This window comes from Notamacropus eugenii, chromosome 3 (genome assembly GCF_028372415.1).
Source record: "Notamacropus eugenii isolate mMacEug1 chromosome 3, mMacEug1.pri_v2, whole genome shotgun sequence".
In the NCBI taxonomy this organism is placed as follows: Eukaryota; Metazoa; Chordata; class Mammalia; order Diprotodontia; family Macropodidae; genus Notamacropus; species Notamacropus eugenii.
In genome coordinates this window covers 270,008,094-270,021,665 of record NC_092874.1, presented here as the reverse complement: position 1 = coordinate 270,021,665, position 13,572 = coordinate 270,008,094, and the positions used below count along the sequence as shown (strand labels likewise).

Below are 13,572 nucleotides of genomic sequence, written 5' to 3'. Positions count from 1 at the left end.
AAGCCTTCATTTATTCCTAGGCTTTCTAGTGTTTGGAACAGGTGTTGTCTTTTGTCAAAAGCTTTTCCTGCATTTATTGAGATAATCATGATTTTTGTTGTTTTTTGTTATTGATATGGTTGTATAATGTATATGTGATTATATGATGTATCTAGTTTTCCTAATGTTGAACCAGCTCTGCATTCCTGGTAGAAATTTCATTTGATCTTAGTGTATCTTTGTGATATATTGCTCTAATCTACTTGTATTTTATTTAAAATGTTTGCATTGATATTCAGTAAGGAAATTAGTATGTAGTTTTCTCTGTTTGTGCTCTCCCTGATTTAGGCATTAAAATCATATTTGGATAAAAAAAGAATAAAAAATAATTGTCATAAACAGAATTTGGTAAAACTACTTTTTGCATATTAAAAAAAATAATTTATATAGTCTTGGAATTAATTATTCCTTAAAGGTTTGCTAGAATTCACTTGTAAATCTATCTGGTCCTAGAGATTTTTTCTTAGAAAGCTCACTTAGGGCTTGTTCAATTTAAAGTATTGTTTCCTTTTCTCTTAATCTGGGCAATTTCTATTTTTTGCAAATATTCATTGATTTCATTTAGATTGTTAGCTTTACTGGCATATGTAAATTGGCCAAAATAGCTCATGATAATTGCTTTTATTTCTTTTTCATTTTGCTTTATTCACCCTTTTCTTTTTTGATACTGATATTTTGGTTTTCTTTCTTTTTAATCAAATCAGTTTAGTTTTTTTAAAAATAAAACTACCTCCTGATTTTATTAATTAGTTCAATGATTTTCTTTGCTTTCAATTTTGTTAATCTTCCTTTTTTGTGATTTCCATTTAGGTTTTTAATTAAGGATTTTTAATTTGTTGTTTTTCTATTTTTTTAGTTGCATGACAAATTAGCCATTTATCTGCTCTTATTCTTATTCACAGTTAGTTACAAACTTTCTGTTAAATACTGATTTGGCTGCATCCCATAAATTCTGGTGTGTTATTTCATTATTGTAATTCTCCTTAATGAAATTAATTTTATTAATGATTGGTTTTTTGATACATTTATTCTTTAGGATTAGATTATTTGATTTCCAGTCAATTTATACTCTGAGCTTCCAAGGCCCTTTATTAAAAGTACCTTTAATGGCATTATGGTCTGAAAAGGTAGATTTAATATTTCTGCTTTTCTACAATTGTTTGTGAGGTTTTTAATACTCTAATAAAATGGTCAATTTTGTCATGGTGCCACATAGAGTTGATGAAGTTATAGTCCTTTCTATGTCCATGTAGCTTTCTCCATAGGTCTATTAAATTTAACTTTTCCAAGATTCTATTCATCTACTTAATTTATTTCTTATTTATTTTATAGTTAGATTTATCTAACTCTGACAATGGAAAGTTGAAGTCTCCATAGTTTTACCCTCTCTTTCCTCCTATAACTAATTTAACTTTTCCTTTAAGAATTTTGGAAGCTATGCCATTTGGTGCATCTATGTTTAGTACTGATATTATTTCATTGTCTAATGGTACCGTTTAGCAAGATGTAATTTCCCTATTTCTTTTACTTAGGTATATTTTTACTTTTGCTTTGTCTGAGATCATGATTGCTACTTTGGCCTTTTTTTTTTTTTTTTGTTTACTTCAGCTGAAGCATAAGAGAATCTGTTCCAGACCCTTATTTTAACTCAGTGTGTGGCTCTTTCTTCTAAGTGTATTTCTTATAAACAACATATTGTTGGATTCTGATTTCTAATCCATTATGCTGTTTGCTCCTGTTTTATAGATGATTCATTTCATTCACATTCATGATTACTAACTGTGCATTTTCCTCTATCCTATTTTCTCCTATTTCTTCTTCTTTCTCTTTTTTATCCTGTCCCTCGTTTAAAGTCTGTTTTGCTTCTTTTCAATGACTTCTTTTATCCACTTTCCCTTTTATCATCCTCCCACTTCTTTCTCTTACCTCTTTCTTTTCCTACTTCTCTATTGGGTGAGATGGAGTACTATACAGTTGATTATGTTTCTATATCCTTCTCTATTTAAACCATTTTAGATGAATTAGATTCAAGCATTGTCAACCCCCCATTGCCCTGCATTTTCCCCTCTAGATGTAAGATCTCCTTGATCACCTTTTTTGTATGCAGTATTTTCCCCATTCTTCTTCTTCCTTACCCCTTCATTCAGGGCATTCCTTTTCCTTTTTGTGATCATCTCAAACTAATCAACTCACTCCCATGCCTCCTGCCTATGTAGAGTCCTTATTGCCCTAATAATTGTGAGGTTCTTAGAGGTTACATGTGTCATTTTCCCATATGGGAATGTAACAGCTTAACTTTTTAACCTTTCTTTTTCTTGTTTACTTTTTTATGCTTCTTTTGAGTCATGTATTTGTCAAAATTTCTAGTAAGTTCTGGTCTTTTCATTCTTCAAAGGATTATATGCAGTTTTTCTGGGTAGGTTACTCTTGGTTATAATCCTAGCTCCTTTGCCTTCTAGAATATCATATTGTAAGCCCTCCTCTCCTTCAACATGGCAGCTGGTAAATCTTGTGTGATCCCAACTGTTTGGCTCTATAGTATTTGAATGGTTTCTTTCTGGATGCTTGAAGTGTTTCCTCTTTGACCTAGAGGCTCTGGAATTTGGTTGTAATATTCCTGGGAGTTTTTATTTTGCGATTGGTAGATTCTTTCTATTTTTGTTTTACATACTGGTTCTAGGATATTAGGGAAGTTTTCCTTTATAAATTCTTGAAATATGATGTCTGAGCTCTCTTTTTTTTTCATAGTTTTCAGGTAATCCAGTAATTCTTAAATTATCTCCTCTCAAACTGTTTTCCAGGTCATTTGTTTTTCCAGTGAGAGATTTCTAATTTTCTTTTACTTTTTCATTCTTTTGACTTTGTTTTATTGTTTCTTGATATCTCATGGAGTCACTACGTTTCAATTTTGTTCAGTTGGACAGGTTGGAGTCATTATCTTCCAAATTGTCCAATTCCAGTTTTTAAGGAATTATTTTCTTTATTGGGCTTTTGTATCTCTTTTTTCCATCCAATTTTGCTTTTTAAGGAATTATTTTCAACATCATTTGACCATTCTTTTTTTTAAGATGCTATTTTCTTCAGTATTTTTTGTGCTTCTCTTTTTAATTGTCTTTTCATAATTTTTCTCCCTTGCTCACATTTCTTTTCCCAATTTTTCCTCTACCATTCTTATTTGATGTTGAAAAGCATTTTTTTAGCTCTTCTGTGGATTCTTATTGGGCTTGTGTTCAAATCACATTTTTTTAGAGGCTTTGCTTGTAGGTGTTTTGACATTATTGTCTTCTGCATTTGTGTCTTGATCTTCTCTGTTATCGTAGTAGTGTTTTATGGTGAGGCTTTATTTATTTATTTATTTTTTCCAGTGTATTGCTTGACTTTGAACTTTATGTTAAAGTTGCATTCTGTTCCTGATATTTGAAGTTGCAGGAGGGACACTATCCCAAGCTTCTGTGCTGTGCTATTTTCCTAGCTAGTTCTGGCACTTTGAAAATTTTCAGTGCTTCTGAGGTGGTGTGATCCGCAGAGAAGTATGTGGTCACTCCTCTGGTCTCTTTCTAACACAAGCAGTGTTTTTTAAGGCCCCCTGTTCTCTTCCGACCATAAGCTCTCCTCTCCATCCTTGAACTGTGACCTAGAAATGCGTATAGCCACTGGAGCTGCCAAACAGTATTTGGTCCTGCATCCAATACTAGCTCAGGGGTCCTCTGTAGTCTCTTTCTGACTGGTTGCCAGGTTCCCTTACCATCTCTGCCTAGAGAGGTCATAAAGCTGCTGCTGCTTATGTCACCACCACTGGTGTTTATCCACATGGGCTCTGGGTCAGCATCTTCCCTGTGTCACAGATCTTTCTTTCGAGCCTCCTGAATTGTCTTGGACTGAAAGAATGTCTAGTCTGACCTTTTGTTGACTCTGCCACTCTAGAATTCAATTTGAGGAGTTTTTTTTTAAAGTTGTTTGGAGCGGAATGTTGGCAAAGCTCAGCTGAGTGCTTTCTCAGCCATCTTAGCTCTCTCCTGGCTTTGTTTTTCTAGTGTGGATGATTAGGTGAATTTACCTTGAATGGTGTTCCTGAGATCAATGCCATTTGTAAAGAGTAGCATTTGCAAAAGCATCCATCTGTAGGAAAGTTTACTCATGTGATTCTTGAACAGGGAAGTTTTCTTGACAATGGCAAACATCACTGGTGAACATATGTCTAGCTTGATTCCAGTGGTTTATTGAGCAAAATCATCCGTTTTATGATATCATTAGTGGTTTTGAACACACACACAGTATAACTTTACGTATGTGTGGGAGAAACTTTGAGGAGAGTCTTGAATGTGTAGTTTGTTCTATGAAGTCAGACTCTTCAAGTTAATAAACAATAAATACCACAGGAGCTTATGTTCTTGATGTATCTCAGTCTTTGGTGTGATCATGAAGATCATATGATCCGTGATAGGATATTAGTTTCAAGAGCCTGCCTTTTATTTTCTCATGCTTTTTTTTTAAACTGAGGATATTACTTTTACACACTCAGATCTTTCTGAAGACTTTATAGAGGTGAGAAAGCTGGCATGTGGATTAGTGGTATTTATGTTTGTTTTAGGAAAAATAATGTGTTTTTTGTCATTGTATTTGGACTTTCTCTTTGGGAAATGTTCTAAGTGCCTTTAAAGTTATCTCAGCCCCACCACCGATATTCTGGTATTTGATTCATCCAGCAGTTCTTCCCAGTTTCCTCCTTCATGTAGTACATGAATGAGTCCACTAGCATTCATTGATCTCCTCTGTGCCAGGCGGGTCACCAGGGATCTAGAGAGAGCAGAGCACTGTCCTTGCCCTTCAAGGAGTTCACAGTCTCATGGAAGAGATGCCATGCATGCAAACAAGCATTCACAAACAAGACACATATAGAAGAAATTGGGGTTCATCTTGGAGGAAAGGCACTGAGATTAAGGATTGGAAAAGGCTTCTTGCAGAGGGAAGGACTTTGGTTGATACTTGAAGATGGGGGGCACAGTGGGTACAGGTCGAGTTCTGGAGTCAGCAACACTCCATCTTCATGATTTCAAGTCTAAGCTCAGAAACTTACTAACTGTCTGGCCCTAGACAGGCCATTTAAATTAGTTCTTCATTTATAAAATGAGCTGGATAAGGAAATGGCAAACCAATCCAGCATCTCTTCCATGAAAACCACAAATGGGATTTCAGAGTCTGACATATCTGAAAAACAACAGCACCTGCCTCACCAGAGATGTTTTGAGGATCAAATGAGACATTTTTTTAAAGCACTCAGTACAGTTCTCAGGCACATAGTAGGCACTATATAGCATTTCTCTTCTTCCTTCCCAACCAGGAATACTTTAAGGTAATACTGAAGAGAGGGAACATGGCAGGCATAGGAGACAGCTAGTAATAACGTTTGAGTTGGGAGATAGAGTATTGTGTGCTGGGAACATCCAAAGACCAATGTCCCAGCATCAGAGTAATAAGACTGACTATTTTTAAGGCTGGAATTTCTACATTCAGTGTACTGTTTTCTTTCAAATAGTTAACTTGAGAAGTTAATTAGGTCATTATTCTGTGTTGCTAGTGCCCAAGCCATTTCTAGATCCCTTTTTTGGAATTACCTTCATGATTATGTGCCACATTAAAAAGCCAGTGTCATTACTTTGTAGTCCTACCTCATTCTTGATCAAATATGGTATTATTTCCATTTGATTACCCATTTTATTCGTTGTACTTGCCTCTTAGTAGCTTTGGAGTTATTGAAGATATTCAAAAGAATGTGCTGCGGATTTTAAAAGTAATGCCAAAGAAGAGAGCACCAAAGAGGTTTCAACTCTTCCTAAGGTGACTCCTCAGTGGAAAAATACTGAATTAGAGATGTATTTCACAGTTTATCCTATCTGTTGCATTTCCTTATATTCTCATGTAGAAATCCATTTCTCTGAGGTTACATGATTATTGCAAATTATAATGTTATTACTTTGAAAATGCTGGATCTTTCATTTTTATTTCTTGGCCTTTGGCCTTCCATGCTTAGCACAGTTCCTGGTACACAGTAAGCACTTAATAAATGTTCATTCATTCATTCATCTGTATGTGTTCCTACACATTGTGGTCTAGATTCACTAAACTATCATACCAAGCTCTTTGGAAGTCCCCTTTACCCTCAGTACTCTTTGCTGTTTTGTGGGAGAGTATAACTCTTAATCTTCCATCATCCTGCTTGATAATGTTTTACAAATGATCTTGTACAGTTACTCTGTGTTGCCTCAAGTGCCATGACAAGAATATGTCCATATTTGATGGTTAATACATTTGATGGACATTTTTAACTTTCTCACTTTGATCACTCATGCAACAGTTAAACTTTCTAGGAAAATAATAAACGAGTCCATGTCTTCACTTCTATCCATTTCCATTTTTCTGAGTTCACAGATGTTAGGTTGAGTTGTAACACAGTACTCTCATCTTTATCTTTTTTTCTGATCTGCTATTATTTGTTTTTACCTTGGCTAGTTTATGATCTAACAGCACCCGCTGCTGATTCTAGCATAACTTCTGTGCTTGTAATTTGTTTTTCCTTGTTATTAAAATATGGTTTCATTTTTTATGTAATCAGTACTTTTTATGTCCACTACAGAAATTCTGTTTACAACTGAATAAAAACCAGTGATATACCATTCTAAAGGGGAAAACATGGGTTTTTAAGATGGTATATTATTAATTGAGTAATGATTTTCTGTATTACAGAAACTGAAGGAGAAAGAATCTGCCTTATGGGAAGCAGAGCAAAATGTTCTGTCAAGAGACAGAATAATCAACGAACTCAGACTCCGACTTCCTGCAACAGCTGAGCGAGAGCGACTCATGGCTGAGCTCAGTAGAAAAGAAGAAGAGCCAGAGAATCATCGAGCTTTGAAGGTTGCTCACCAGACCATTGCCAACATGCAAGCAAGATTAAATCAAAAGGAGGAGGTCTTAAATAAGTACCAGCATCTCCTAGAAAAAGCCAGAGAGGTATTTTGTAGCCCACGGCAATTTTTGTAAAAGCCTTTTCATGATCTTGTTTATAGTTCAGTACTAAATATCATTCTGCTGCAGAGGAATGAGAGAGTTTACTTTATAATTTCAAAAGATCTAATTTAGAAATGGTTACTTCACTGTGACTGGTCAGTAAAACTGACCAGTTTGTGTTTGTGAGAGTTTCTTATTTTATTGACATAACAAGAGATAAGAGGATAGAATAAGCCCATTTGTGCTTACAAAACTGAAATTGAGTTAGTAGGTGAAGGCAGAAGGAAAAAAAATACACTTGGGTAGAAGAATAGTCAGAGATCTTGCAAGAAAAAGTCTTGAGGATTAAAAAATTTCCTTGGAAATATAAATGACTTTGAAAGTAAGTTTTTTGGGTTTTGTTTTTTTTTTAACACTAGGGAGAATATTTGATCAAATCCAAGGGTAGGCTCATGTACCACATAGTGACATACTGCTGCATGAGGCCTGGCACTCCACCCTTCTTTCTCAAAAGAGCTTGATTATGTACAAACACACATTCTACCTTGTAGAGATTTAGAGAATATTACTTTTTTTTGAACTTCGTTGAGTTTAGCAGGTGGGTTCTCATTGTGCAGACATGAATTTTAATCTCTTTCTGAGTTGCCAATAGGTTGTAAATCCCTTAAGAGCTAGGCCTATATACTACATGTACCATTGTATTCCTTGTGCCTAATATGGTGTCTTGCACAGAGAAGATGCTTAATGAATGTTTTTTCCATCAGATTGCTGGTGCTGAAAAATTCATTACCTGGTAGCCGGCCTTCTGGTTATGAGTTTATCTTATATTTAATGTCTTGTGCTTGGATCTGACTTAAAGAGAGCTTGAGTAGCTTAGCCACCCCATATCTCAGGGTCTTTACACAACAAAGTAGAGGAACAGGAGGTTAGGAAAACATTTGAAATATTAATGATTACAAAATATTTATATTACTTTAAATCTGAATTATGTGATATTACAGTCTTCAGAGCTAAAGGAACTCTGATTTGATGTTTAAACAGGAACAAAGAGAAATGATCAAGAAGCATGAGGAAGATGTTTTCATTCTTCATCAAAAATTAGATCTGCAGGCTGACAGTTCACTTAGCAAATTCAAAAAAACAGCCATGGTAAGAGCCTCGTCAATTTTTTTTCCTGCTTTTATTCAATGATTTCATATAAATTAAAAAATTACATCCATTCCTGTTTGTTTTAATAAGGACAATATCTAAGAAAATAAATTAATTATAATATGTATACATATATATAATATTTCATATATAATACATAATTATATTATATATAAAATATGTTAATATAAATTAATTATAGATTAGATATAGATATAATTATAGATTAAGTTCACTCATTCAGATTCTGATATTCAGTGAGCCTCCATCTACCAAGGTAGATAGGTCAGTGCCTCTTTTGCCCCTTATACTTTTGAAGAGTTGCCTAGGTTAATGGGACATAGGGTGAGAGAATCAGAGCTTGAATCCAAACCCTCTGAAACCTGGAACTTCTCTCTGCCCACTATGCCAAACAGTCTCTCTATTTCAACAACATGGGAAAATAGGAAGACGGAAAATCTGACCAGGGGCAAAGATCTCTGAAAAATCTGTGTTTACTCAGACAGGTATAATAAAATCAAGATGATTCATCCAAAAATATTGAATAGCTGACTTTCATAACAGTGTTTTGATCTGAAAAAACAAATTCAGATCTGACCCCTTAACTCCCACATTTTAACTGTAAGAACCATACAAGATAAGCTTACTCTACCCTCCAACTTCCTGTGGTTCAGATGGGGCAGTTGTGACCCAAAGAGGGTAACTGACTTGTTCAGGAAGCAAGTGAGAAAATGACAGAGCAGGGCTTAGAGCTCCTTTCTCCTCCCTCCTATTGTGGAGCTCACAGAGTAGATTGAGAAGTGTGCTAGACTGCCATCTTTTTCAGAGGATGACGGTTACTCTTTGTGTATGGTCAGATTTCACTTTCACATTCGTTATAAGGTTCTTGGCTTTGATACTCCTTGGATGTTCAGCTGGGTCAGTAGATAGAGGGTTGGTCCAGGAGTCAGGAAGAACTTAGTTCAGATTTGGCCTCACTTACTAGATGTGTGACTCAGGACTTCTCTCTGCCTCAGTTTCCTCAACTGTAAAATGGGGATGACAATAGCACTCCCCTCCCAGGATATTTTTGAGGCTCAAACGAAGATAATAGTTTTTAAAAAGCACTTAGCACAGTGTCATATATTAGGCACTACAGAAATACTAATCATTATTATTACTATGATTGATATTAATATTATTGCTATTTTCAGATTCACCTTACAGCACATTAGAAACATTTTGGACCATAGTAAACTTTTAATTTCAAATATTTTTAAATAAAGTTTTTTATTATTTCAAATGAAAGCATTGCAGTTTATCACTCTTATTTTTCTAAGTATGAAAAGGCCTTGAAATTATTGATATTTTAAATATAATTTTAAAAAATTAAAACATAAATTAGTGACTTCCTTAAACTGAAAATCTGCGTTATTAGTGGGTGAGAGAAATCACAACAGGCAATGCTGGTTGTCCAAACCTTCCCCTCTTCCATAACTGTTATCTGCTCAGTGAAAGGTGGTATGCATGAAAGAATTTGTATCTCTCTTGGCATGTATCTTTTCTTTTTTTTCTTTTTTCTTTTTTTTTTTTTATTTTTTATTTTTTATTTTTTAATGTTTAACAATCACTGCCATACAATTGAGATTTTATCCCCCCCCACACCTACCCCCCGCTACCCCCCTCCCTCCCCATGACTGCATACAATTCTGTATAGGTTCTACATATACTTTCCTATTGATTATATTTTCACTATAGTCATGCTATGTAGTCAGACTAAAATAAATGAAAGAAATCATATAACAAATAAAAGCATGATACACAAAAACATACACATACACAAACATGATCTGCTACATTTTGCGAATGACTTCCATATTTCTTTCTCTGAGTGTGGAAGGCATTTTGCCTTAGAGAACCACCATTGGGATTTTTTTTTTTAAAGAAATTCTTGCGTTATTACAAAATTCCAAGTCTACCAGAAAAAACTCTCGCACACTGTGGTCGTTGCTGTGCACAAAGTTCTCCTGGTTCTGCTCCTTTCGCTCAGCATCAGGTCATATAAGTCCTTTCAGGCCTCTCTGAAGTCTTCTTGTTCATCATTTCTTATGGCACAATAGTACTCCATTACATTCATATACCATAATTTATTCAGCCATTCCCCAATTGATGGACATCCCCTTGACTTCCAGTTTTTGGCAACTACAAAGAGTGCTGCTATAAATATTTTTATACATGTGGGACCCTTTCCCATTTTTATGATCTCTTGGGGATACAGTCCTAGTAGCGATATTGCTGGGTCAAAGGGTATGCACATTTTTGTAGCCCTTTGTGCATAGTTCCAAATTGCTTTCCAGAATGGTTGGATGCGCTCACAGCTCCACCAACAATGAATTAGTGTTCCAACTCTCCCACATCCTCTCCAGCATTTATCATTTTCTTGTTCTGTCATGTTTGCCAATCTTATAGGTGTGATGTGGTACCTCAGAGTTGTTTTGATTTGCATCTCTCTAATCAATAGTGATTTAGAGCATTTTTTCATATGATTATAGATATCTTTAATTTCTTCTTCTGAAAATTGCCTGTTCATATCCTTTGACCATTTATCAATTGGAGCTTTTCTTTTTTTTTAAAGACTTACTTTTTCTAATTAGACATCATTATGTTAATATGTATATATATGTATGTGTGTATATATATATATATATATATATACATACGTATATGCATATGTATGTACATATATTATGTGTATGTACACATGCACACACACACACATATATGTGTTAAGTTAACCAGTTCTCTATCTGGAAGTTCTGGAATTATGGTTGGTTTTTTTGTTGATCATTTACTGGTTCTTCCTAAGTTATTTCATCCTTACAATATTATAATATAAATTCTTCTCTTTCTTCGTTCACTTCACTTTGCATGAAGTCATATCTTCCCAAGTTTCTCTGAAATCATCCCATTTCTTACAGTATAGTAGTATTTCACCACATCTATATGCCATAATGTATTTTAGCCATTCCCTAATTAATGTGCGCTGCTTCAGTTTACAATTCTTTACCACCATGAAAAGAGTTTCTATAAATATTTTTGTACATATGGGACCTTTCCTTCTTTTAAATCTCTTTATAGTGATATTGCTAAATCACAGGTTATGAACAGTTTAATAGTTTTGGGGGGCATAGTTTCCAATTGTTTCATAGAATGCCTGGTACAGTTGGCAGCTTCACTAGTAGTATATTAATATACCTGTTTCCCATAGCCCCTCCAGCATTTGTCATTTTTCTTTTTTGTCAGCTTAGCCAGTTGGATGTGTGTATGGTAATACCTCAGGGTTATTCAAATTAGCTTTTTTTAGTGTTTTTTCTTATGGTTATTGATAGTTCATATTCCTCTCACAAATATTTATTTATATCTTTGACCATTTGTCAATGGGGAATAGCCCTTGTTCTTATTAATTTGACTCAGTTTCCTATATGTTTTCCTTAATGTCTAGTCATAGCCAGTTTACTGAATTTAGCAGCAAGTTTGTTGACATTTACAATGAAAAAGAAAATACACTGATCTGTATGGTTCTAATTGACAGATACAAAAAGCCCACATATAAATATCATGCAAAACTAGCTTTTATTGGCCCTGAAATCAGGAAAGAATTTATTAGTTAGTCTTCATATAAGTGTCAAGTGGCACTAGTCACTTAAACAGTGTCTTCAGCTGTGATTTTACTTATTTATTTATAATGCTTATTTATTTATTTTTAGTTTTCAAGATTCATTTCCACAAAATTTTGAGTTCCAAATTTTCTCTCCATCTCTCCCCTCCCACTACCTAAAACACTGATTACCCCTTCCCCCAGTCTGCCCTCCTTTCCATCACACCCCTCCCTTTCTTTATCCCCATCTTCTCTCTTTTCTTGTAGGGTAAGATAGATTTCTATACCCCTGTATTTCTTATTTCCTAGTTGCATGCAAAAGCAATTCTCAACATTCTTTCCTAAAACTTTGAGTTCTAACTTCTCTCCCTTCCTCCTTCCCTACCCATTCCCACTGAGAAGGCAAGCAATTCAATGTAGGCTATATATGTGCAGCTTTCCAAAAGACTTCCATAATAGCCATGTTGTGTAAGACTATATTTCCCTCCATTCTATTCTGCCTCCCATTTATTCTATTCTCTCTTTTGACCTTGTCCCTCCCCAAAAGTGTTTACTTCTAATTACTCCCTCCTCCCATTTGCCCTCCCTTTCTATCATCTCCCCTACCCCACTTGTCTCCTTCTCCCCTACTTTCCTGTAGTGTAAGATAGATTTTCATACCAAATTGAGTGTGCATGTTATTCCCTCCTTAAGCCAAATATGATGAGAGTAAGCTTCACTTTTTCCCTCTCACCTCCTTCCTTTTCCCCTCCATTGAAAAAGCTTTTTCTTGTCCCTCTTATGAGAGTTTGCCCCATTCCATTTCTCCCTTTCTCCTCCCAATATATTCCTCTCTGACCCCTTAATTTTATTTTTTTTATATCATCCCTTTCTATTCAACTCACCCTGTGCTGTCTGTCTATATATGTGTGTATAATCTCTCCAACTACCCAAATATCGAGTTTGATATAAGTTTCAAGAGTTACAAAGATGATCTGTCCATGTAGGAATGTAAACAGTTCAACTTTATTAAGTCCCTTAGGAGTTCTTGCTTCTATTTACCTTTTCATTCTTCTCTTGATTCTTGTGTTTGAAAGTCAGATCTTCTGTTCAGCTCTGATCTTTTCATTAAGAATGCTTGAAAGTCCTTTATTTCATTGAATGACTAATTTTCCCCTGAAGTGTATTACTCAGTTTTGCTGGATAGGTGATTCTTGATTTTAATCCTAATTCCTTTGACTTCTGGAATATCCAAGACCTTGGATCTCTTAATATAGAAGCTGCTAGATCTTGTGTTATCCTAATTGTATTTCCACAATACTTAAATTGTTTCTTCCTAACTGCTTGCAATATTTTCTCCTTGACCTTGGAACTCTGGAATTTGACTACAATATTCCTAGGAGTTTTTCTTTTCATATCTCTTTCAGGAGGTGATCAGTGGATTCTTTCAATATTTGTTTTACCCTCTGGTTCCAGAGTATCAGGGCAATTTTCCTTGATAATTTCTTGAAAGATGATGTCTAGGCTCTTTTTTTGATCATGGCTTTCAAGTGGTCCCTTAATTTTTAAATTGTCTCTCCTGGATCTGTTTTCCAGGTCAGTTGTTTTTCCAGTGAGATATTTCACATTGTCTTCTATTTTTTCATTCTTTTGGTTTTGTAATTTCTTGGTTTTTCATAAAGTCATTAGCTTTCATTTGTTCCATTCTAATTTTTAAAGAAGTATTTTCTTCAGTGAGCTTTTGAAATTCCTTTTCTATT

At 34.8% G+C, this 13,572-nt stretch overlaps 1 protein-coding gene across 6 annotated transcripts in view; it reads left to right on the top strand.

Annotated features, from left to right (window-relative positions):
* CEP290 (centrosomal protein 290) overlaps window positions 1-13,572 on the top strand; it is a 103,298-nt gene that overhangs the window by 54,318 nt on the left and 35,408 nt on the right. For all 6 annotated transcript variants that reach the window (XM_072655517.1, XM_072655520.1, XM_072655514.1 and 3 more), the window contains 2 exons: window positions 6,784-7,050; window positions 8,089-8,196. In XM_072655517.1, coding sequence (XP_072511618.1) covers window positions 6,784-7,050; window positions 8,089-8,196 — 375 coding nt within the window. The remainder of the gene's footprint in view (window positions 1-6,783; window positions 7,051-8,088; window positions 8,197-13,572) is intronic.